The 27,870-nt window shown below is 33.7% G+C and overlaps 1 protein-coding gene across 3 annotated transcripts; it reads right to left on the bottom strand.

The window, feature by feature from the left end:
• Nucleotides 1-1,434: 1,434 nt before the first annotated feature.
• LOC128232466 (uncharacterized) lies at nucleotides 1,435-26,739 on the bottom strand. Of its 3 annotated transcripts, none has more exons than XM_052946043.1 (7): nucleotides 26,629-26,739; nucleotides 20,607-20,778; nucleotides 17,690-17,826; nucleotides 16,315-16,427; nucleotides 12,745-12,894; nucleotides 11,623-11,743; nucleotides 1,435-10,701 (listed from the first exon to the last, which is right to left on the bottom strand). In XM_052946043.1, exons 2-7 carry the CDS (start codon nucleotides 20,756-20,758, stop codon nucleotides 9,206-9,208), a joined length of 2,169 nt encoding a protein of 722 aa, XP_052802003.1. In that variant the 5' UTR covers nucleotides 20,759-20,778; nucleotides 26,629-26,739; the 3' UTR covers nucleotides 1,435-9,205. The 3 variants fall into 3 exon arrangements, with proteins under 3 accessions (XP_052802003.1, XP_052802012.1, XP_052801995.1); XM_052946052.1 differs by lacking the exon at nucleotides 26,629-26,739 and adding an exon at nucleotides 23,871-24,951; XM_052946035.1 differs by lacking the exon at nucleotides 26,629-26,739 and adding an exon at nucleotides 23,606-23,849.
• Between the last annotated feature and the right edge of the window lie 1,131 nt (nucleotides 26,740-27,870).

Raw genomic sequence — 27,870 nt, forward strand, 5'->3', positions numbered from 1 at the left:
GATTATTAAGCAGTACAGACATCCATTAAGTGATTTTGATATTATGTAACTTGGCCTGGTGACCTATGAGCTGGTGTGACCCATTTCAACTTGACCTAGATTTCTGAAAGACAATCATTCTGGGTCTGTTTTATGCTGATCAGATGAAATTTTATTCACAATGCTTTTATATGCTTTGACCTGAAATGGTCTTGCTTTTGACCTGACACAACCTATACTCAATATAAGTTTATATTTGAGGGCGATTTATACATTCACAGGCTTTCAAGCGGGCCCTTCTTTTCCTACTTTTTTGTTAGGCTCCTACTTTTCCCTACTTTTTTTGTAAAAATAGTTCGAGAAATAATAGAAAAGTTTAAACTAAATGCATTGTTTGAAATCTTGATTTTAATAAGAAGCAATTTCTAGTATTTTTGTATGATAAGTTTGATGCAGTAGGTCTCCATTGTTGCAAGAGGGGTTCTGTGATGAGAATGAGTGGTGCATGTTCGCTAGTCAGAGACACTCATTCCAGGTTCATCTCCTGATCCTGTGGCTTGAAGCACTGGTTTCTAAGCAAAGATAACTGAATGTACAATACAATTGATGAATAGGTTAAGTTGTCATCCGAAAAGGTAAGTGAAGAGTCCTACTATCCCTACTTTTTGCTCTTAATATCCCTATTTTTCCCTACTTTTTTTTGAAAAAATCGTACTTTTATCCCTACTTTTTTGTTATTGGTCACTTGATAGCCTGCATTCATAAACACAATAATTCTTATTAATTTTCACTATGATCCGATAAAAAGTATCCTAAACTGCATTGCTGGGAGTATTCTCGAATATTTAAGCGACATCAATTGACATTAACCATAAGTTTGTAAAACTCGCCAATCTGACTAACATACATAAAGATAAGATGAAGTTAGAACCTCGTAGATTGTTTACAATGAACATGCTTAAAAAGTTGCACAACCAAGCAGCACAATTCTTGACCTAATGTTCCGCTTTGGAGTCCTTTATCGAATGTGATATTATGGCTAGTATTGCCTATTAACATTCTACCAAAGATTTATAATGTACACACGCTAATTGTAGAACGGACGGCGGACATTCAACGTTTCTATTAACTTACCCTGTGCACGTGCTAAAGTGAGCTGATTTACTTACGTAACATAATTAAAGTCCCATTATGTTTTAGTGATATAAACTTTTTTGTATGCATATCCAAATGGCTTCTCTTCACATTTTTGACATTTCTAAACCCATAATGATAAGAAATGCAATAACAAAATGCATCAACACCGAAAATAAAATCACAATCTAAACTCAGCACGCTCAACGTCGTTTTGAAATTTGCATATTGTAATGTTCTGTGCAATGTACATTATGTGCTAAGAACATTAAGTAACAGATCCTTGTGTATGTAAAGGAGTAAGTCAGACCCGAAACGGGATTTGTATAATAGGTTTATTCTGTACAACAGTTTAACAACAACTATCATTCTTGAAATACACGAATAGGGGTGGACGTGTAAGCTTATTTATACTCGCACTCGGGCCTTGCCTATTCAGTGAGTGCTCCGTTAAAATTGTTAGTTTTTTTTTTTTTTTTTTTGGAGCATATTGCACAGACAGAATGTATCCCTGGTTAGAGCAACCTTGGTACGTTAACACTTTATCCCTCCCGGAAGACGATTAGTATTTTGATAGTCAAATGTGTTACCACTAGACCACGGATCCGCCACATACATGAAAATAAAGCAGTGAAAGCTATTCGCTGACAACTAGCTGGTAGGCGGAGCTTATCAGATCCTGCATAGCATATCAGAGACCAATAACCATATCACGTGAATATTTCTGAATACCTAAAATTCTATGTAGTTTTAAATACTAATGATCTGCATTTATTAAGAAGTTTTTGGTTGAAACAGTTTTCCCGGCAATATAGAAATAATACTTATTTTATCATTATTTTACTCTATGATATAGAAATTGCAGAAAAGAGGTTTTATAGTATAAAACTGAAAATATTTTGGTTTAAATGGGGTGCAAAATTTATGTGAAAAACAAGCTCAGTAGCAAAAAGTTTAAACATTAACCCGGTTAAATGGCAATGGGTAAAGGCAACCGACATAGAACATAAAAACAAAAAATCACAAACAAGAAACATGGGTAAACAGCTCAGATCTCCAGTAACAGCACATTGCATACATGCTATATATATAAAACAGGCGAATTCGTTGAATTGATATCCCCCGCCTGATTGGGCTAGGTCAAGGAATGGAAATCAATTGTTGGTAATATATATATAAGTTTGAGTTTGATTGCAACTGTTTGAAATAAAAAAAACATTGTATATAATGTAGCATTTAGAATTGACCAATTAACACCTAGTTTATGACTCCATGTTACCCAGTTCCAAACAAACATTTCATCAAGGCAAACATTCTGATCAAGTTTTATGAAGATTGGTCCAGATATCTTGCAAAAATTACAGCCTCTAGAGTGTCCACAAGGTTTTTTAAGATTTGACCCAGTGACCACATTTCTGACCCTACATGACCTACTAGTTTCAAAATTTTCCAAGATTTCATCGAGGCAAACATTCTGATTAAGTTTCATGGAAATTAGAGCAGATGTTTTGCCTCTAGAGTGTTCCCAATATTTATGTAAGATTTGACCTAGTGACCTAGTTTTTGACCCCATGTGACCAATTTTAAAACTCTTGTAAGACTTTATTAAGGCAAACATTCTGACCAATGTTGAACATAACTGACTATTCAATACCATTGTTTGGTTCGGGACACAATTTTTCAAAGATTTCACCTTCTGACCTGGTTTCTGACCCCATGTGACCCAGTTTAGAACTATTCAATACCAATAAAGGAAAACAGTCTGATTAAGTTTCATGAAAATTAGATTGCCTCTAGTGTGTTCCCAATATTTTTTCTAAGATTTGACCTATTGACCCACATTTAAAACGCAGTCGAAATTAAACCCAAGAGAACATTCTGACAATGTTTAAACATAATCCGACCAATCACCACCATTAAATAGTTCGGACAATATTTTTTTAATTTGACCTAGTGACCTACATTTTTATCTAAAGTGACCCAGTTTAAAACATGTCCAAGACTTCATCAAGGAAAACTTTCTGATCAAGTTTCATGAATATTCAACCATACATAATGCCTCTAATGTGTATCAAATATCTAAGATTTGATCTTGTGACCTAGTATTTGACCCCCATGTGTCCACTTTTACAAGCGGTCCATATTTCATCAAGGGGTACATCATGACCAAGTTTGAACATAATCCGACCAATCATTACCATTCCAGACAAATTTTTTTCGAAGATTTGACCTAGTGACCTACTTTTCGATCATATGTGACCCAGTTTTTAACAAGTCAATATTTCATCAAGGAAAACATTCTGATTAAGTTTTATAAATATTTGACCATGTTTAATACCTCTTAATATGTTTCAAAGATTTGACCTAGCAGGGGCGTAGCTTGACGAAAATATATGTGTAGGCCACTTTCTGGGGAGGGGGGTACGAGAGCATGCATCCCCGGGATTTCGTTTTAGCTAGATGGTCGTGGATGCGTTTTAGTGTATAATTCTTTGTTGTAAAAATATTAATGAGAGTAACGATATCAATATGTTTTACCTTAAATAAATGTTTTATGTAATGAACGGCGTCAAAGCGCAGACTACTGGTATGCACATTTCGACAAATAATATACGTATCATTAATGTCGTATGAATATGTATTTTAGTGAAAAGGAAAACGATATATTTGAAATACCTGGTTTCCGATATATTAATCAAGTTTTATTGCAGATTTGGCATTTTTATTTTTTCGTTTTTTTTCTTCTGAAAATTGTGTAGGCTGCGGCCTACACGGCCTATAGGAAGCTACGCCCCTACTAATTGTCTTCCAGGAGGGATGTTACATGGGTCCTGTGTGATAGTGCTTATATACACTGGTGCAGGTTAAAGAACCAGTGTAACTGTAACCAGGGTTACATTCTATCTGCGCACTATGCTCCAAAAACATAAAATGACTAACAATCTTATCTGAGCACTCGCCGAATGGGCCAGGCCTGAAAGTGAGTGTAAATAAGCTTACACATCACCGAAATTCCTCAAATGTGTGCAGATCTTTTCAGATAGATTTGTTATCATGCAAATTTTCTCTTTAATTTGCTTGTTTATTTTTAAAATTTGAAATTAAACCTTTGATAAATTTTGATTTTGTTGTACGAAAACAAGGAAATAAACCTCAATGACGGTTTAATATTTTTGTCCAAATTATATAAAATGGCTGATTAGGTTAAACCAAAACTCCACAAAGCGTTCAGATCTTTTCAGACAGATTTGTTATCGTGCAAAGTTTCTTTATATCGCTAGTATATTTTAAGAATTTGAAATAAAACCTTCAATATATCTTGAAAACAATGGCCAAAACATGAAAATAAACCTAAACTGACAATTGGTGGAATGTTTTGGTACAAATAATATATAATATATAATAATAAATGATGATTAATGGTAACACCAATATGGTTAATCAAGAGAAACAATGTACATGTATAAGATTAAACAGGAATGTCCAAGGATTAATAATGTTATTGGAAATATATTATTTACACATACACACATATATATACATGAGCAGACAGTGTACCAATATTTACATATTAAAATGTTTGTTGTATAAAAATAAAATCTACTCTACTCCCCTATAATATCTTACTAACCTAGTTCATTTTTATTGACTAATATTAGAAAACTACAATCACAGACATTCATAAAAATATATTAATAAGTTTTAAAGCTGCACTGACTCGCAGATTGAACGTCTTGACAACTTTTTTGTCTTGGAACAAGCACATTTTTACGAAAATGTATGGAAACCAGTTACTTACGACTGCTGACAAAAAATTAGATCACCGATTTTTATATTTAAGTTCAAAAAATAATGTTTTATGCAATTTTCTTGAACTGTTGATAACAGTTTTAGCCATAAAACATCAATTTTCAAACAGAAATATGAAAATCTGCTATCTGATCTTTTGTCAGTAATCTTTAATCATTGGTTTGGAGATATTTACGCAAAATTTGCTCTTTTCAAGACAAAAAATAAAAAAAAGTTGTAAAAACGGTTTATCTGTGAGAGTGCAGTTTTAAGTTAACAGTTTTTAAAATAATCATAAAACATCAATGATACATAACATAATGGTTTGTATTAACAAAAATAAATGGTTTACTGCGCACAACCATTTATCTTGAGTAAGTACATACTAAGATTATTAAATTTTTAGTGGTCTACATAATATTTTGTAAACTGCCTGGGCCCACCACTGTTTATATCTACCGATTCAACTGATTAAAGTCATTAATCGCTGACTGATTTACTGAAATAAACCTACTGAAAAACTTGAGTCAAAATATTATGTTGACCACTAATTAACATTGAAGTGTGTCTTTTAAAGCAAAGTTATCATCGCCTATGTACTGGCTTCACAAAAATAAAAAAGAGGTTGCAAAAACACTACAATTCATGTCCTAACTTAAGTCAATTTCTAAGGATCTCACTTGTCATAAAATTATGTTAAAATAACCTTAAATTATACCTAAACTACTTTATTTTCATTAATTTGATGTAATGAACATACTTTTATGCTAAAAACACTAACCTTTTCTATAAATTAAATCTGACTACATTTGTTTATGAAATCAAGTTAAGTTAAGAAATGACTTAGATGTTTTGTGAATACCGGCCTGGATCAAGGGAGAGTCTAGTTTTCTCTTAGAAATTCTGAACAGCACTTTTTATTTATTCCAGTAAGCACTTTGTCAAACAATATGGCACAAAATGACTACAAATTAAAAGCATAATGAATACTTAAATGGAAGAAATAGAATTTAAAAGTAAAAGTAAAATACCATTACAATTTACATGTATTTAAATATATGTACTGTTGATGTATGTTTTAGATATTGTTTAATGACAAAAAAAAACTAATAATTATCTAATATCTTAAGGAGTAAATTATTTAAAAATGATTTTTTATTAGATTCAAATTTACGACTGGCCAATTTATATTGCAGTGTATTTAAACCGTATTCATTCATGTTCCTGTGTAACCATTCCAAACTACAGCAAAATATAATAAAAAGGTTATAATCATAGAACACCTGAACATGTTTGTTTGTGTCAAGAAATATTGCGTTGGAAACAGAAGTGAAAACAAGTCCATTTACATCATATTATTAAGTGTAAGGAGAATGGATAAGCCAGGGACTCTCCATACAACACACAAACTTATTGATTTATCTGCCATCTTTCTTGAACACTGTAACTTGTAATTCAAGAAAAACGACAAATGATAAATGACAGACCTGTCACACGAGCACATTTGAAATTGCATTATGGTTTTATAGATTAATTTTAATTTCTTAATAGTTCTCTTAATGCATTCACAATACGAGTGTGTTATGATTAGCTAATATACATCACTTTTTTATTGTGTATAAACGATTGATGAGTAGTTAAAGTATTTGTAATAGTCTCTTATAAGTCTCTAAGAATGACCATGTACCTCAGTAAATATAATGTACACTGGTATAGGTTACACACCACCATTGTTATTCCCTATATAATTCAATGTAAAATCATAATTTTCAGACAACATTTAAAGGCATTTCGAGCGAATGCAGGCTATGATAACCACATATATTCTTAAAGTACAAGCTTTAAATTATCTTTTAAGCCAATAAAAAAGGGGGGTCAAGTTATTCCTAAGAAAAATCACTCCACTTGAAAAACAAACTCTAAAATTTGCACCGTCCGCCATGACAGATCTTCCAAAATGACCTTTCAACTATAGGGCAGGGGTTTATGCTTTAATCTCTACTCTAAATGAAAAATCAAGCAAGAATAGACACTTAAGGTATAAAAGTTTCAGGAATAATGATAGTTTTGATTTACAGTGTATTGAGCATGTGAAAACATGTCTATCAATCATAAGAACATTTTTTTTTTATCGAGAATTTTCCACACAACGAAAGTACATATGACGTAATGGTGACGTCATTCCTATAACTAAACCCGTCCCTGCATTTTTAATGAAAAACACTTACGATTAGTCCTTTATACATAAATACACCCAAAGCTAGCTCAATCTGATAGTCTGTGTCAGGTTTTCCAGTTTCACTGCCTGTCACCCAAGTGCCTGTGCGTCTGTATTTTCTAAGGCGTTTAGGCCCAAAATGCCATTCTTTGAGGTTTTTCAACTGAACCTTGACTCAAATGGCATTCTAAGCATCAAATTGGGCAGTTCTACACATCTTTGCACACATTTCAAGTTCTCGCAGTCAAATTTTCACCAAATTTGGACATTTTCAGTGCTCGTAAGATTGCAGACGACTCATTTAAAAAAAAAAAAAAAAAAGGCGAAAGTTGTGAAAACCAGGAAATAGCATATTTTGATCAACCGGACAAGATAATTGCATTTAATTGTGAAAATTTGCCAGAAATAGTGAAATGCAATACATTTCTTACCAAAAATAACACTTTTTAAACAAAGCAGTTTGGTCCCTTATAGGTTACACACCACCATTGTTATTCCCTATATAATTCAATGTAAAATTATAATTTTCAGACAACATTTAAAGGCTTTTCGAGGGAATGCAGGCTATGATAACCACATATATTCTTAAAGTACAAGCTTTAAATTATCTTTTAAGCCAATAAAAAAGGGGGGTCAAGTTATTCCTAAGAAAAATCACTCCACTTGAAAAACAAACTCTAAAATTTGCACCGTCCGCCATGACAGATCTTCCAAAATGACCTTTCAACTATAGGGCAGCGGTTTATGCTTTAATCTCTACTCTAAATGATAAATCAAGCAAGGACAGATACTTAAGGTATAAAAGTTTCAGGAATAATGATAGTTTTGATTTACAGTGTATTGAGCATGTGAAAACATGTCTATCAATCATAAGAACATTTTTTTTATCGAGAATTTTCCACACAACGAAAGTGCATATGACGTAATGGTGACGTCATTCCTATATGGAATATTTGTATGTATGATAATGTACCTGGATGAGACTTTAATAAACAATTTGAATATTGGTCATCATTTATAGATAGTAAAGATTTGTAGGTGTGTACAACAACCAATCAAATATGTTCTTGAAATCTTAAATGCATAATGACGGGACCAAACACTGAGGCAAGTCTACATTGCCAAAAGATCAACTTGGAAGATTAGTCAACCAATCACTGCCAGTCTTTATATAGATTCAATGTTTACTGCATTTTTATTAAATGAAAGAAATAGCGAATGTTCTCACTTCTGTTTCCCACACATTAAAATGTAACAGTATATATACATGAATGTGAAAATGACAAATATTATAGGTTATACATTTCAATGTTGCTTAATTCCAATGGCAAGGTGATTTTTACATTAAAAAAATAGAATAAAAAAAGATTTCAGCGCGCCTGAAGGTCTCATAATGCAAAACAAAAAATTTAATGAATTATTTTTAATTTTTCAAGAATTTGTGTGAAGAAAACATCAAACATTTAGTGGATCCAATAGCAAGTTTAACAAGTCAGAGTGTCGCAGAGCGAACCCCAGCGCTCATCCGATATCTTTTTATCAGTTGAACATTGAGCATAACTTCACAAGAATTAAAGCCTGAGCTATCAGCCTGGCTGTACATGCGCATTTAAAATTGTCTCTGGCAAAATGTATAACAAGTTTCATTTGAACATTTTGGAATATTTTCGAGTTATGGCCAAGGTTACAGTGCTTGTGCAACAAAATTGGCGAAACCAAGGCTATTGCAATACCCTGATCTATTTCCTTTAAAAAAAAATAGACGAGGTAACATTTAAGACAAAAAAAAATAAAAAAATGGGTAAACATGCTATATATCAAAACCTAAATGCAAGTTTAAAGCTTGATTCTTGATGTACGTGTAAGTTGATGATATGGTGACCTTTTTACAACCAATATATAGCACCTCTGAATACACTGTGAATCCTTAATGTGAAAAGCACTTAAAATCCCACATTGTTAGATAAACTATAGTCCTTGGTGACCAGAATTATTTCCAAAAACACTTATTCCTGAATATATATTTTGCATGGGCGCACACTGATAAAAACACAACGTGGACTAAACATACTGGTCATCAGCAGATTATATAAAGCTTTCTTCCACTCCAGATTGAATACTTGTCCTTGACATTTGTACATCGGGCATTCCACATGAATCCTCAAGGTCATTTATATTTTGCCGCCATTTTTTCAACTCACTCGTATATTTAGGGTTGTTGTACCTATCTGTTCGTTCATACGAGCCACCATTTCGAACAACTTGGTTCTCTGCCTGTGCAGCCAAAGCACGATGTTTCGCCATGATGCTCTCTATTTCAGCGTCTTTATCTGGCGAGTCCTGCTCAAATGCACGGTTATAATAGGGTGTCTTTGTTAAATCAGAAGGAACACTTGGTCTTGCACCATTTTTATTTATTTTGTACTTCGATGTCTCAATAGTGTCATTTTCACCAAAACCGCTATCTGACGCTGATGTATCTGATCGCCCGCTGCCTTGTTGCCGATGGAAGCCCCTCGGGGTAGGTACGGGCTGACTTCCCGGACTCAATCGTTCAATTTCTTGAGGCCTTATCTGTCCCGGGTATTTTTGCCCCAGGTTTTGGTTTTCCCCGTATCTATCTCTAGGGTCATATTGGGCTTTTATTGGGCCGGCATTTGCGTATCTGTTAGTTTCAACAGTCTTATTATAATTAGCATCATACCCTGGGCTGTGAAGCTTTGGCGTGTATGGAGAGTGGGGACTTCTATTGCTAAATCCACCATCTTCAGTATCATCAGTCAAATATGTGGCACGAGACGGCCTTGTTGTGTCAACTTGTTCTGTGTTATACAGACCCTCCCTTCTTTTATAGTCTGTATTATATCTATCTTCATTCCTCATGTATCGGTCATCAGACGTAACTTGCCTTGGAGACACTGGGGTCCTTGGTGAACTATACCTGTCACCACGTTCCATATTATATTGATCATCTATCCTGGGTGAAACAGGTGTCCGAGGGCCTGGGGAATGTGAAATCCCTGGCATTCTGGGAGACGAGGCACCATGAGGTGACCTCTGCTGATTATACTGTCTGCTAACATTCATTTCCTCATAAGCACTATCACCATTGTGAGGCATCGTCACACCTGGGGATCTAGGAGACTTGGGGGGTACTATGCGGGTATTTGTATACGCATGTTCGTTGACATTACCACCCCTCTTTAGATCTTCATATTTTGATGCGTTGCCTTTTTGCTGCGCTCCATACCCTGGTGACCTTAGTGGCACAGGTGACCTCTCTACCCTGTGCGACCCTTGTGGACCCCCAGACCCCGGGACATATAATTCCACTGGCACTTCATACTTCTTGGAAGGTTGATTCTGATCAGCCTTTCTGCGGGCACGTCCTATGACCTTGGTGGGCTGGGCCCCAAGATGTGTTTCCTCAACCTCAGACCACCCTGGGTACCCCCCTCCAACCGCCCCACCATGCTCAGCCCCTAATTTCTCATCGTCAAATTCGTCCTCCTCATTCTCCGCAGCGGCCAGGGGGTCGATGTTCTCAAACTGCCAGCCAGGCATCAGATCATGTAACTCATCTGAAAAAGAAAATATGCAATGTTTATAGACTACTAGAATTCTACAAATTGGATGTGTCGCCAGTGGGGACCACCCACAATTATTTTTTGAAAGGTCAATATGATTATGAACTTTGACCTCAAAAATCAAATAGGGGTAAGTGACAGTGCTGACCATAACCGGTGTATCATGTGCATATCTTGTTTCACATGAACAATGACAATGATGGACATAGAAAGCCATGCTTCACATTAATCTCCATCTTAATCACAAAACTTTAATGATGGTTTATAATACAATTACCGGCAACAATAATTAGTATGAATTTAAATTTCCTCTGAAAAGTAGATTTTATATGCTTATTTCCCTGTATCAATAATACATTGTATACAACACACCCCAGGAAGCAACGAAATAAAAAGGGGAGGAATACGGTCCAATTTTGAATATACTGTCCTTGGTCAGTCTTACCATCTATTTTTGAAAATTAACTTAGCATTTCAAGTACTTGAAGCATCAAATGATGTAGGTCTCATATCCACCCAAATCAATCAAGTGAATTTAGAATCTATTGCAACATTTATAGCCTGTCAGTTGCATTCCCACATGAAACCAATTGCTGCCATCAGCGATTTGGTGAACATTTTTACATATCACGTTTGACTTGCAGAAGAAGCCAGCTCATTTCACCGCAAAGCATCCATACATGAACAGTTTGCATTGGTCTAACTTTATCTGACCAATTAAATGATAGCTTTAATTACGCCCGCAAAAACATTAAAAGCGTGTTTATATTGAATGTTAAAAGTCTCTATTGGGGCAGAACAAAGTTTCAGTCTCTTCAGGGCAAAATAGCTTTGGAAAAACTGATAATTAACAGTAGTACATTTAAAGCAATAGCCGTGAGGAAGTTTATAATGTCAACAAGAATAAACAATCACCTGGCATGATGACTCTTAGCGCAGGGCTTGACCACTCCACTTGGGCATCACTGACCGTCCGACGTTCAACCTCACTCGGGAGTAAATCCTCCACCTCCAGATGAACATCATTGTTTTGAGACTGAAACACAAATACAAAAAATAATTTTTAAGTCACAAAAATGGTACTATTACCCCAAGTCCTTTTGAAAATTGTAACCAATGGCTGACTCCACTTAGTGACAAGTAAGGTATAATTATCAAAGGTCAACTTTTTCTTTTAGTTTTTTTAGTATTGTCTGGTGCTCCTTGACCCCATTCGACACATGTTACGGAGAAATAAAATAAGTCATTAGCTTCCAAAAAAATAAATAAAAAAATACTGATACAAAGGACATTATTAAGTGACAAGAAAGGGTTTAATATTCATATTCACCACAGACATGAATGGGTAGAGGTTGGGGGATTACTGTTTTTGAACGAGTGTTAAAAAACTATTATTAACCATATGACATATCACAAGCATATCAATTCATGATAAGGAAAATTCTACAGTTAACAATCATCTACAAGTGTAAGGTTTATACGGCCTATAAGACCACTAAAACTTGTTTGTCCTAAGGGTAACAGCCACAAAATTATCAGAAAGGGTAAGTAAGATTTTTTTGTATGTGCAAAGTTGTCCTTTATGTCAAGATTATGGGACCAATAAATAGGCTACCGTATATGGTTTGGCCACCACTCTTTTTCAGCAGATTAGTACATAAAACTCCTAGAAATTTGAGATTTCCAATTTTGAGGATGTGTATGGGGCAGTATGAATCTTGTCACTATTTGGGGAGATGTGATCCCGAGTTTGAATCCCAGTCTGGCTTCACATTTTTTTTATTTCATTTTTAATCAAAACAATAAAAAACCTTAACAGACAAAATGATATTAAAGCCTCAATTATGGAGTTTCCACAGCACTTACTATATTATGAGTGAGGATGCACTTTTTTGTCCTGGAATTCATTTAATAAAATTTCCTGCGTTCCATCTTTAGTATAAGACTTCTTACATTTTTTTCGGAGTCAATTTCTGGCAAAATTTGCTACAGTAATGTATTTTTTTCCTTATGTAGACCAAATGCTTGATTTCTTACCAGATTTATAGAAGTCCTGTTGAATCTATCTCCGGGAAATCGAATCACGAGATCAGCACCTTCGAAGTCTATGAACGTAAATTTCTTGTTGAGTACAGCCTTCGTCAGTCTGTCAAGGTATACGCGCTTCAAGAACTTGTTAAATGAGATCTGAAATAGAATATATGATTTCCATTAAAATAATTGTTATGTGATATTTTTACTTGAATCGCTTCATTTTCTGTGCAAATGCCCGGGCTGACTTTCCATATCTAAGAAAGAGGAATTTAGCGTTATTTTTGATAAAAAAGGGAAATTTGCAAGTTGACAAAAACATTTAATTAAACAACAGAAAACAATTTTTATGCAAATATGTAAGATACATGTTTCAGAACACAGTATCTGATATATATAGTGCCAATAATAAATGATTTTTTTATAAACATTTGACTGGCAATCATATTTTCAAAGGTAATATGTTTAAGATTATGGAGGAGAATTTTATCCAATTTTTTTTTAAAGGTATATTTATTGGCTTGGGGAATGGGGCCTTATATCGGCCTCAAAATTTGTCCAAAGACAGCCATGAATGGTTAAATGAAATCATTACAAAGCAACATAACTGAAAACATAATGTTTGTAAAAACAGTATTAAATTTCTGATCTGGACATTTCAAGAATTGTGTGGTAGTTTTCTGTTTAAAGGGAGATATTCTTGTGTATACAAATCACGAACCTGTTAAAGGTCCTCTTCCACAAAAGTTTTGCTGGCAATTATTGCTTGTACTTTGTTAAAATTGAGTTTTACTTGAAGGAGTCTCTTTTAAATTTAAAACTGCAGTGAACTTATATTGCTCAACATTTTCCGGCAAAGTTTAACATGACTTTGTGTAAAATTAGTCAGACAAAAAAGTTCAAACAGTTTAAACACACCTGATATACTAGTCTGACGCAGTAAAGATACAACTGATGGATTAAATATTTTATTTTTTTCTCAGTTTTTAGCACTCTTCTTTTAATCTTAATTATATAATTTTTTATATGGTTATTTTCACAAACCTCAAAAACAATTAAAAATTTTATCGACTGCATTCTCATCTTCACTAATTGAGATAAATGTGACATTTTCTTCACAACAGAGGACTCACAAACATAGCTGTGGCCATTTTATTTGACCTCAATCTGTGTTGTGGTGTAAGGCCATTTACTGTCAACACCGCAATCTGTCAATTATTTTTTTTATAGTAAATACAGCTTACTTTGGCCATTTCATCAGCGCACATATGACAAAATATTGCTAGTTAAAAAAAGAGATTTATGATGAAATGACTAAATAAATGTCAGTGTTACAAATGAAATTTAATGTTTTGAACGCATGCAAAATACATATAATCAACCAGTGCTAAATGTAAATATATTTTTACAATAATAATACAGATTTAAAAACGTGATTGTAGGACACAATCATTGAGATGTTGGCACAAATATCTCAAAGGGGCATAGGTTTACACTTGATCGTATAATTAAATTATTTAAAGCTGCACTCCCACAGATTAGTATGTATATTTATATTTATATAATTAAAACACCATTTATAAAGGCTAGTATGTTTATATTTGTACACAATTCATTCTTTTGTGCGTTTGTGTGTTCAAATGAGTTAAACATAAAATGCACAAAAATTAAAAAAAATGTTTTTTTCCATCAACCTATATCGTGCCCCATATAACTGCATGATTGAAAACAGAGTGGTATTGTGACATATGGCAAGACGCCCCCAGATATTTTAAGAAGACTAGAAAAATATAGGTGTGACTCTACCAGTTTTAAACTTGTACCATATGGAAAACAACAAAAATCACATTGGCTTCAGCAGGAGAAGTTTAATTAGCAAATGTGATGATGATGATGATGATGATGATGATGATGATGATGATGATGATAGATGATGATGATGATGATGATGATGATGATGATGATGATGATGATGATGATGATGATGATGATGATGATGATGATGATGATAAGATGATGATGATAAGATGATGATGATGATATATGATGATGATGATGATGATGATGATGATGATGATGATGATGGTGGTGGTGGTGGTGGTGGTGGTGGTGGTGATGATGATGAAGATGATGATGGCGATGATGATGATGATGATGATGATGATGATGATGATAGATGATAGATGATGATGATGATGATGATGATGATGATGATGATGATGATGATGATGATGATGATGATGATGATGATATGATGATGATGATGATGATGATGATATATGACAACCAAAGACTAAAACATATTTGGGTTGCAGGGAAAGTATTTATAAAACACCTTTAATAACTCATTTCCTAACTTACGTCATTTACCTAATATGTAAAGTATTTCACTGGTTATTTGATTTAAAAGCTTAATCTGGTCTGATATGCTTTATTTTTTATTGATGTTATTGAATAAGCATACTTCTATTCTTAAATCACATATACTTTTCTTTTATTTTGACTATGAGGATTTTTTTAATTCAACTTTATAAGTTAAAGAAATAACTTAAAATGTTTTATGAATACCGGCCTAGGTATATATGTGCACCCAGGTCAGGTGTCACCCAATAATCTGTCCATGAACTAATGTGGCCTACAGTTTTTATTTAATTTTACAAAAGTATTAGTATGGTGAATGTTGACTAAAAGTATATATACATATCTCATTCTAGAACTGAATGCTTTAATTTATGCATACTAGTTAAACAGACCAAAACATTCCAAGGAATATTTAGAAAGAAAGCAATAAACGCATGTGTGCATTTAAACCTGTCAAAGCTTCCTATACACGAGCAAAAGTAATTTAGCCAATGCATCATGTAAGATGAAGTGATTTTGTTAAACATTAGAGGATTTGTAACATATGGGTTATACTGAATTTAAATGCAAAAGCATTTTTGAGAGTTTTTTTTATACATTTTATAGGCCAATTAATCAGAACTTTATCAAACCCATAACATTTTAATAAGAAGCTGCGGTCTGTTTCATTAAAGGATATTTAAGTAGTAACTTCAATTATCTTATATCTGTTTAAGATGTAAAAGTTGATTTTCAGTATTTCTTTAACTGTGTTAAAGGGTAAATCAATACACACATGTAAGAAGATAAGAAAAGTATTACAACGATTTTAATTGATGACTTAAGCAACTTTGAATACAACCTACATTTTAAAGCCAATGAAATTGCAGATAGGCAATAATTAGGTACTAGGCTTCTAAGAATCATTAATACTTGCACCTAATTCGCAGGTGTTTAAAGGTCCGCCCACTGTTACTCATCTGATACACAATCCCTGTGTAAGATTTTGCTTTGACAATGTGTCAGCCAATGAGATTGTATTCTAAGTCAATGAGATGACCTGAATTAAATCTTAATGATTAAGAAGGGTTTAATCCACCTATTCTTAATCATTAAGGTTTTAATTTAAGTCATCTCACTATTTCTAAGATCTTTATAGAAGCGGGGCCTAGACCCCTAACCAAGTGTATCATAACACCTCTTTAGCCCTTTTTTTTAAACCCTTATTTCCCTCACCTCTACAACAAAAGGAAGACCCTGTATCATTTTCTTCTTGGCGGCCTCAACAGCCATCTTGATTCGGCTCTCCACCTTCGGATGATTCTGATTCACCAACAGAAGCCACTTCTCTGGAATAACAACGGGATAAATATACTTGAACAATGGTCTTATAATCTTATAAATGTACCAAATCTTGCTGTAGATAGTACGCTAGCAGATAATACGAGGGGTGGAGGGGTGAGAAAAAAAGAAAAGAAGGTTAAATCTCTTAATCCGGGATTTGATTGACCTGGCAGCTGAAGGGCTGTTCCTTCAGGCAGCTTTAGGTCCAATTTGGGCCTTTTAGAAACCCTTTTGAACTATACTAACAACAAATAATGTTAAAACTAAAATCAACTTTTTATAATCAGTTATAAAATACTTTTAATTATATGTTTTTGTTTTGGTCCCTTGAGCCATTTGATCATGAGAAATCTGCAAAACAGTGGAAAAATCACACCTCTACTATGTTTATTATGCAAGGAAAATTGTTTTGTTTTCAGTCCATTTCAGCACTGGCAGCTAAGACACAGACTGTCCTAGAAAATCCAGTCAATGGTGCAGACGAAAAAGCGTAAGTATATAAACTGAAAAAAGATTTCAAATTCATGTGATTTCTTAAGAAGTGTAACAATGGCTACTACGCTGAAGAAAGAGGGGACATTTCATTATAAACATAATTATTCATTTGGCTTGTGCAATCAGTGATTTTTTTTCACTGTCTGAGCCTTCCAAATTTGGATTTTTCTGACTTACTAAATAGCTGATATTAAAGTGAATAATTAAAACATGTTTTGACTTATTCATGCATACAGGTTTCTATATTCAAGCTGGTATTGTAAAGATCCTGTTGTTTTTCATCATACTGTACATTGCTTTTTTTCATTCACATAATGCACCAGTCAACTGCAACTACGGCCCCCCAGGTCTGGGGGTATACCAGGGATAGCCGGGGAAATGGGCCCTGTTTTTACCTTCCAGGTGATCCCGCAGTGCCGGGTGAATGCGGTGGTTTTGTCTTCGCACCAAAAATAGCAGGGAATGGTCGTTACTTAGGGCCCCTGGGGCTTTTGGTGGAGATTTAACCAGCAGTTCGTCCCCGCAGGGCAGGAATTTTACCCGGGCTTGGCAGGACTGAACGTCCGGGCTATTCCCCAGACCTTGGGGCGCCGTGGTTACAGTTGACTGGTGCATAAACCATGTTTACCATTGTGCAAACAAATTAAAGATTTTTTGGGAAAATGGAATGTTTTAGCAATGGGAAAACAGGCAGTAAATTGTACCAAGAAAAATCACTGGCAATAAAATAATTTATAACCAACCAGTATATTATGGCTTAAAATGTTCTAACCTTCTGTTGTGTAGAACGAGCACCCCAGCACAGCGAGTCCTCTCCCAATATGTGCTGACGGCTGTAGGACAAGTGGTCGCTTCATAAGCTCCACCATAAACAGGTCCAGCTCTTCCAACTTCTCCATACGGTAGATTCTGGATAAACATATATTGGAATACAAAATACAATTGTCAGATGTCAGATGGAAAAAATATTAATGTCTTATTTAATGTTTAAAATAATCTCTCTTCGATTAAATTGGAATGGAAATATGTCTGATTTAATACTGTAAAAAATGCTACATGCGCTAGCCTTTTTACACACAAAGCAAACTGCTCACAAATAATTATCCTATTTTGAGTAAGCGAATCTCTTATATAAAAGTCTCCAACAGGTGTTGGCCGTAAGTCTTGTTTGTAGTAGAATTTTGGCCATAAAGTGGAAGTCATTTTACCAGCAACTTCATATTTGATTTCAATTCTTCAGGCGGTTGTTCCTGTGAGAGCATCTATACCAAAATACAAGCTGTATTTTAACCAATGTGTAGTTTTGTATAATACCTACACCAAGACGGTTAGGTTAAGGGAACATTGTTACAATTTCAGCATGAGGACAGACTTTAATTACCGGTAACCTCAGTTGACTGCAGGTGATCTGTCAGTTTTTTTGTTAAGTCTTAGTGAGGGAAACTACACATACCGTATATGTCTTATTAAACCCACAGGGCGTATATCTTATTTGAAAATCATGCATGCTAAAAAAGAACCATTTTAACCCATTCATCAATTTTTAATCTCCCCTAAATTGAAGTAAAAATCATGAAATAATGATTTGCATCAGCTGCATCGTAGCTGTTAACATACGATGCTGTGTAAATCACCTAAATGGTCCACTGAATACATGACCAGTATATCAATGCAGATATTAAGGCAATTTTATCTTGACTGTCATTGTGTGCATGCGTGCAATAGGTAGGGTTTTAGGTGCCCTAAAATGACGGCTGTAAGACTGCTTTATATATCGGAAACATCACATTTTTTTTAGTTTAAGGTTATGAAAGTGTTCATTGTTCATGTCACAGAATTGGAAAATAGTCCCACTTTAACACAATTTTATGTAAAGCTACTGTAGTCTAGCCTCTATGAATTGATCTGGGATTGTGTTATCAATAGAAGCCATTTTTAAACACAACCTAAACAATTCAAATAAAACCTAAATATGATATGAATACAGTGGGACTCATTCCATGCTTGAAATCACTTCAACATCTCCCAAAATTGGAATGTAACGACTGACAAATATCTTAAAATGAACATTTGCATTTCGCCAATATTTATTATGATCAACGAAGCCTGCATATTTATGCTAGCCTTAAGCATAAGATAGATAAGATTTAATATATCATATTTGAACTGTTTTGAAATTTTTCGGTTGTTGACCTTATTTAATAGATATCTCTGGTCACAAAATTACAGTTATTATGATTTACATGTACATGTATCTCCCACTTTACAGGTTTCAAATAAAAGACATTTTTTTACTCACAGTTTCATGTTATTTAGAATTTGCAAAAAAACCCAGCAACTGTGACTTCTATATATTATTATTTTAGCTTTTAATGTTTAGTTTATAATACACCTTTTGCCTCGAATGAACAAAATGCTTTGAACAATATTTAAGAGGAAAGATCTAAGAATATAATATAAGTATTTTTTTCTTTATTAGTCTTAAAGTTTAACACCATTTTCATATTTATTAATAAAAATAATTGTTTATTCTAAAATTAGTTTACTTGTTTTTTTGGCTTCAGGATTACTCATTGTAAGCTGATACGGTTTTCAATGCATGATCACATACCAGATCTTATCAGAGGTACAAATTATGTTTTTCATGTTTGCAACTGCAGATAAAGGACAATTTATATACCTGGACAAATCCATTTATTCAAATGCACAAATAGAAAAATGTTGAAAAATATCAATGGTGTACCATTTCTACAAAGAAAACCTAAGTATTTAACAGTCAGATACATCTGAATGTTAGCTACAATTAAATGAGCAATCAGGGATACTTTTTTTATTACTTTGACATTTCTTATGTACCCCTGTAACGATGTCTTGAGTATGCCAAAGTAAACAAAATTGTTAACAGACTTGTTGACGGCCATTTAGGTGGACTAATCTGAATGTCAGAAAACGTAAAAACATTTTGGAAAAAGCCATCTGAGGGGTTGTGATTACGAACAGTCACAAGTCCAATTCTAGGCTGAGACTCGGAAAAGCACTTTTATTAGATTACTAAATATCATTCTTACCATGATTGTTTTACAAAAGAAAAAAGGTAAATTTGTAAATTGTACAGTTTTCATAATTTTACCATAATCATCATCAATACAGAAGGAAAGTAATTACAATGATGTGAAGATTTGCAGTTTTGCCACTTGAGTTTGAACTCAGACTTGAGATTGTTTGTAATCATGACCCCTGGACATCACAGTTTGAATATCATTTTGAAGTGTAGAACCCTGATGATAGCAAGTCTCAAAATTTGTCATACTCAATAATACGTTAATACCTTATGTAAGAAATGACAAGGACCATTTTCCACATTAAAGAGCAATGTTTTTACCCATGATTTTGGGAATGGGGTTGTACAATGCCTTTATTTAATACTGATTCGGAAAAATGTGTCAATGTCTCTCTTGGGTTTAATAAGCCAATACAGAACTTGCCTGTGGATGAGTTCTTCAGAACTGACTGGTCAAATATCTATACCTACATGTACCATAATATTCAATACCCTTTTTAAGGTATGAAATTGATAATAGCCGCAGTAGATTCCACCCAGTCAATGTCTTTTGTTGGTTTAACAAGCCCATACAGGACTTGACCGTGGTTGAGGGGTTTGAATATACATCTACCACAATATTCAATACCTTTTCTTGGGGATGACATTGACCATAGCGGCAGTAGATTCCACCTGGTCCATGTCTTTTGTTGGTTTAACAAGCCCATACAGAACTTGGCCATGGGTGAGGGCTTCATTCTCCCGGGCCGCTATCAGCGCTGTGGGCGTCTGTCTGTACATCTCTGGTTAAAATTTATACCCTGAAATAGGAGTGATTGATTTGTAATATTGGAATTTCCTTTTTACTAGTGAATATGGTAACTTTTGAGTGGAGTATATACATATAACGCACCAGTCAATTGTAACCCCCCCCCCCCCTGGACTGGGGGTATACCGGGGATAGCCAGGGAAGTGGGCCATGTTTTTACCTTTCAGGTGGCCCCGCAGTGCCGGGTGAATGTGGTGGTTTTGTCTTCGCGCAAAATATAGCGGGAAATGGGCCTTAGCCAGGGTCCCTTGGGTGCGAGGGCATTTGGCGGGGATTTAACCATCAGTTCGTCCGCGCAGGACGGGGATTTTGCCAAGGGTTGGCTGGACCGAAAGTCAAAGTCCCCACTATTCCCCAGGCCTGGGGGGGGGGGCGTGGTTACAATTGACTGGTGCATAAATTGTACAAAATTAAAACCAGGTAGTATAATTTATCAATGGCAGGTTCAAACCCGGGCCCATCGTGTCAAAGACACAGAACTGGTTGAATTTTCTTACTGAAATCACACATAAAAGACTATCTACTTCTAATGACAACAAACAGGAATCACTCTCTGATTATTTTACTACCATAGATTGTTTTTAAAATTTTGAATGTAAAATGAATGGTTAAACCATATTTTGCAAACATTTTATTATATAAATTGATCACTGAACAAATATTGACTGCATAATTATGATATCATTCTGCATGAAGTAGTTTATTTATCAACATTTTGTGAAAAATAATCCTTTAAAACATCCAAGAAAGTTTATAATAATTTTAGATGTATAAAATTCAGATCTTACAAAGGCTTATCTTGAATCAATATTTACATTTGTGTTCAGTACAATGACCTTGACATGGTATTCTTATATTTGTATACACAAATCTATAAATTTAGTTATCTTTTTCTATACAAAGATGAAAGAGACTCATTCACTTGATTTCTTTTGACAAAGAGTTAGTTTTAATGTTCTTAAAAAGTTAAATCACTTTAAATCAATACTGTTATTATTAATGAAAGTTTTTGCTGCAGAAATTTTATATCATAGAAATTCTATAACTTAAGATACCAAAAAATAGATAAAAATATATAATAATGTTTATTACATAGTTTCGCATTACCTGCATTAGCTTGATTTATTTGCTAATGGTTCAAGATTTTTAGTATGTACTTACAAAATCAAGATTTGATTTATTTTTTATACATATTAACAATCTTTATCTTTTAGTGGTTTACGGTTTACATTATATCGTGTATTTTATCTACCGCTTCACCTGAATAAAATCAATAACGGCTGATTGCTGATTTACTGAAATAAATGTATTTGAAAACTTCAGGAATGCTGCCTTGATGTTGGCCAGCCTTCTTTAAGCCAAAAACAGTAAAAAAATCTGGCTTATTATTTTCAAAAGTTTAATTCTGATGACTCAGATGTGGTATCTGAAATGACAATGTATCAAATTCTGACAATGGACTTGTTTACAGCTTCAGAGTTTATAAATGTACATTGAACTTCCATATTAAATATTATGAATAATTTATGGAACATTAATGTCTGCTTCATTTAAACAGAAAGTGGCGAACATTTACTGATATTGGAAAAAGTCAATTTATGAATCTTTATTACCATCCGTCACATTCCTATCATACCATAGACCACCAGGGATTAAAACCAAGTCAGAATGAAATAACTTGATATACGGTAACTGTAGAAAAAAAGTTAACAATATTTGGACCACATAATTGTATGATGCTTATACATATATATACAATCTACATGGCAAAATTGAAACTGTGTATAATATACATATAAGCACTGGCAATAAGTTTCTTTAAAGGTAATTTTAGATTTCATTATAAATGGACTTTCAATGCCAAACTTGTTAACATGTGAATTCTAATATTTGAAAAAAGGGTGGCTACAATAATGAGCTTAAAGAGATACTTTTTTCATTATTTTCTCCTTGACAGCCATGACAGAGGTGGAAAGGGGTGCCTGCAATAATGCATTATCTAGATTGCATTTATAGAAGGGTATTAATGAACCAGGCATGCAGACACCCATTGAATGATGCATTATTGTTATTTAGCCATGAGTGTTTAAGCTGTAACGGTCTCATCCGACTCAAGTATGCATAGCACACACATTTTCATGTGGCCATTATTAAGGACACATCAGTGATCACCTGCTTTGTTTTGGAAAGTTCAAGAAAGCAGTTAGAAGGTGTTACGTGGGTGCCATATTCTCTAGCTTATACCCTGCAAATACGAAGAAATTTGACAAGTACGAAGAAAATTAGTCCAAGCACCCCACATACCACTCCGCGGTAGCCGCAATAAATCATCGCACGCCAAAAATTGTGCATGTTCTAATTTTCTCCATGTTAGAAGATGAAGGCTACGTTGTGGTCAGGTCAACCGAAGTTACTTGTGAATTGTGCCAGACCACACGCAGAGGCCCAAAAAACAAAAATATCTATTTGGACCTCTCGTCATGCATACACAGGTCAGTAGTCTAAAATAATAGACATGTTATACGGGATTCTTCCAATCCCTCTCCGTGAAGGATTTGCCATATCTAAAATCGTAAAAATAATCCGTCAACGTACAATTATTTGTACTACGCAGGTCAGATGAGACCATATCATACCTTTAATTAATTTGACCATTGTTATGAATCTCTGTTATAAAAAAAGCCTTTCGACTCTTTGCTGTCCATTTAAATGATTTCGACAGAATAATACGTAATATTCTAAGATTTTACCTGTTGAATATACAGTTTAATAAGGGATTCCGAATCAGGGGTAGTTCCGAATCAGTCGTTTAAATTTACCTGAAAATATCTGAGAATGACCTGCATATGAAGATTTTTCTTCCATATATATTGTGTTTGACGCTTTGTTATTGCTTACAACAATTTTAGAACATGTACACATCAAAACTACCTTTGCGTACATGTTTACAAATATCGCACATGGAACAATTTTACCGACGCACCGGTAATGGAAATGCGCTTTGGATGAAACAACATCAAATAAATAGGTAAATAAGTGGTAAATACTTGTTATTTTGGGTTTTAACATAAGATGGATATTTACTTTAACAGATGCTAGCACCCCACAAAAATATATTGAGAATAAATATTGATTTTACATTGAAAATGGAAGTGGGTTATTGCAGGAATTCCGGGTCACATGTTGGGGGCTGTCTCAAAGTCAAGTGCATTGTAAATTGTACAGTAAATAACGTTCTGGTAAACAATTCTGCATTCTTGTGTAAAAATATTTGTTGAAAACTCAACTTTCTACATAAAATCACTTTTTAGTTGCAAGTAAAATTCATAGTGAGTGGTTTAAAGCTGCACTCTCACATGTATACCATTTTTACAACTTTTATTTTTTTTTATCTCAGAAAGAGCAAATTTTTGCATAAATATCTGCAAACCAATGATATAAGATTGCTGACAAAAAATCAGATTGTAGACTATTATATTTCCGTTCGAAAATTTATGTTTTATGGCTTAAACCCTTACTTAATACGGTTAACGGTTTAAGAAAAATGCATAAAACATCATTTTTTAACTTAAATATAAAAATCTGTGGTATGATTTTTTGTCAGCAGTCTTATAGCACTAATTTCCAGGGTTTTTCGGAAAAATTGGCTCGTTCCAAGACAAAAAATAAGAAATAAGAAAAGTTGTCAAAACGTTCAATTTGTGAGAATGCAGCTTTAAGAAGTTTGAACCAAAAATACTTGTCTGAAAATTAAATGATAGAAATCATGGCCTGAAGTTTACAGAACATTACTAAGCCATTGGTTCAGTATATAAATTTATGTTATAGTAAACTTGTTCATAAAATTTTAAATGTTGCTAGATCTTATACTTAATAGTAGAAGCAACTGATGGCCATGAGGTTGTGGGTTTGCAGGGGCAAACCTCGAAATTGGAAGTTAAGAGGGGTAGAACTTGTGGTTGCAAATTTGTGTTTTCTTTTTACTTAATTTCTTAAAAACTTAGATGAGTTTAATCATCACATACAAGTACATAAATTTACATACAATTCATTGACACAGTATGAAGTGTTTTACTAAAAGTGTGTTTTATTTCCAATTTCATGGTGAGAGGAACTGTGTATGCTGAAACATGTGGTGATCCAGTACCAAGTACATGTCAATGACCAGAGCAAAATGAAGTTACATGGTGATGGTGTGGTGCTTCAATGTCAATACACCATCCAGCCAATGGCATCATGCTTTGATGAAACTGTTAAGAATTTGGAAGATACTGTTGCTGAAATGACATCTGGGAGTGCAATGAACCTTGTGATCAGAAATATAAACAGTTAGATTTACTTTGTATTGAAATTATATCAGATAATGGGACAATTATACTTTTAGCTTTTCTTTTTTGAATTTTAAGAAAACAGTCGAGGAATTGTGATACCCTTGGCATTTCAGATAAGATAACGTTTAAGATATTCAAATGAAACTTGGTACACATGTTTCAATAGCAACTTCATTGGGCAAAACTCCAGCTTAGAAAATGAGTGAGTAGTAATGCCCATTTTCTACTATTTTCAACACCATCATTATTTTATTCCATCATATCTCCATTTCATATATACCATGTGTGTTATCTTTATTTGTTACATATTCTTTTTATTTAATTTCTAGTCAGTGACTGGTACTGCATGTGTTAAAGGTATTAACAAAGCCAGTAGACACTGGTTTATATATTCCATGTATATTTTGTCACAATTTATTTTTGTTACTGGTCTGTGTTATGTTATCATATGTATTGTATGTGCATGCATTACTAAATATTCCTAATGTTTATGATCATAAGCTGTATATGCTTGTATCTAAATAAATATTCTGTTCTGTTCTGTTCTGTTAAAGGTATTAACAAAAAATAAATATAGTTACAAAAGATATTTGTTACATTCAGCCCTACTTCAAATACATTAACAAGATTGATGGCAAAATCAATCATTTTGGATTTTCACTTGACCACCTGTCTGAAACCCCACATCCTTACTTTAAACCACCAGCCTTACTTTTTCATTTGACTAGGACAAATGATTATGTAAAATAAAGTTAAATATGACCAACCTTCATATATATTTATAAAAAAAATAAATGCCTGTCAATGAGAGACTGCAAGTTCATTATTTCTAACCAGCCTATTTTTTCTAAATAACATCCACCCAAACACCCAATTTAATTTTTAAAGTCCGCATGAGAATCAAAGAAAAAAATTCTTTGGCCTTTTCCATGTTTGTTTCGACATGTGTTTGACAGTTCAAGTTGATTTTGAAACGACCCCCAACTTCAGAGAACAGAAGATGCAGTGATTGGATAAAACAGCCTAACATATCACGTGATCCTAAACACCTTCAATTGATTCGGAATTCCTACAACGAGTGTGTATATTTAGACAACAAGATATATGGACTTCAGAAGTCTCATCATAATTTGAAAGTAATAAAAATCTAGTCCATATATATGAGCTCCTGAACATGTATTGTTTCATTTAACTGACTATCCTAATATTTATACAGCACTGGATTTGTCCCTACTGATTCGGAATCCCTTAATCGACTGTCAATCATTTAAAATAATTCAATTGACATCATTTCGTATACATCAAAAAGAGAAACCTCTAGACGCCAATTATCAGATTATGAGCAGACATTGTCAGTTACAAATAAGGAAATATGTCACACTCACAGTGAGTAGGAATGGCCTAGTTTCCGCCTAGTTTTGTTTTCTCATCGCTTACATTGCCAATTTATTGTACACACCTGTAGAAATCAACACCAAACAAAAGTATTACTGTACTTAACTAATACAAACCTTTTATTCAACATTAGCATTAGAATCCAATAGTAAAGAATCACATTTTCCGTGTTTTTGTTAAGAACAATGATGACACAATTTTCAAATATTTGTCTACCTGTGTCATCGTATGATCACTCAGACGTAACGGTGTGCAGGTAAACATGAACGCCCGGAGATTTTTTTTTATCCCGTATGAGTTATTTCCCTTGAATTAAATTATTGATGTATTACCCTTATGTTCTTCTTCGATTCAAATTTGTTTATTATTTTTGAAATGTGTAGTCATCTGTACGCCTGTGGACAAAATAGGGTGAGTTTCAGAGTTAAAAACATAAACCATTTTTGAAACATTTGTGAAACAATTATTAAAGAATCGCTGTTACATCACTATTGTCAGTTACAATAATTTCATGTTCAATTAAAGTGACACTCTTATTCAAAATCAATACATACACATGCAAAACAAACATCAATTTTGACTGATAAACCTTTAACTACTTACAAAATAATGCATTTATGTAAAATATTAATTACTTACAACAAGATTGTAACTGTTTATTTAATAGCAGAAAGCGCAAAAAATAAATAAATGACTGGTGAATGGAAAAGATTTATTGTGGTCTTCTATAGTTTTATAAGGAAGACACACCGTATTGTGTATTTCTTTCAAATTCAACGTGGTATCCTTCATTGTTTTCGACATTTATTCATCCTTTTGAAATATTGAAACAGTATTATTAATTGTGGTAAATTCTTTAATATAATTTTGTTTTGGTTGCCCTTCGATTTTTTTTATCAGTAGGGTTTGATAGTTCATCCAAAATCAGTAAATTTCAACTGCCGTCGACATAACTCACCTGAAAGTAGTTACTAGTTGATTGATTTTTCTTCAAACAAGGTGCTGACCTATACTCTTCTCAGTTTTTTTTTTAGTTTCTATTTTTTAGAAATGTATTACAATACCGTGACTAATAATTGTGTTCTCATACTCAGGAATTCCTATAAACTTAACGATTATTCTCAGGATTTTATGCCCAGGCTATATATATGTCTATATAATGCAGCTTATATTTGTAGCGAAAAAATATTTTAGTAAAACAGATTACTATATATAATTTTATTAAGGGGCGTATCTTAGACTGTTTTAATATATAGGCCTTTATTTGCTAGGGGGTCCGGGTGAAATACTCACAGGTGTTTTTTTATTTTAGGTGCAAATGGTGCGTTTGGCGTATTTCTGGAATCTATTCATGAAAA

This window comes from Mya arenaria, chromosome 1 (genome assembly GCF_026914265.1).
Source record: "Mya arenaria isolate MELC-2E11 chromosome 1, ASM2691426v1".
NCBI classification, from domain to species: Eukaryota; Metazoa; Mollusca; class Bivalvia; order Myida; family Myidae; genus Mya; species Mya arenaria.

Excerpts from the sequence above, each read along its gene's own strand:
- LOC128232466 (XM_052946043.1), bottom strand. The coding sequence starts at position 20,758 with ATGTACAGACAGACGCCCACAGCGCTGATAGCGGCCCGGGAGAATGAA. Across the intron at positions 17,827-20,606 it reads AATGTCATCCCCAAGAAAAG|AATCTACCGTATGGAGAAGT; the intron begins GTATTGAATATT and ends ATGTTTATCCAG. Across the intron at positions 10,702-11,622 it reads GCTAAGAGTCATCATGCCAG|ATGAGTTACATGATCTGATG; the intron begins GTGATTGTTTAT and ends TTTCTTTTTCAG.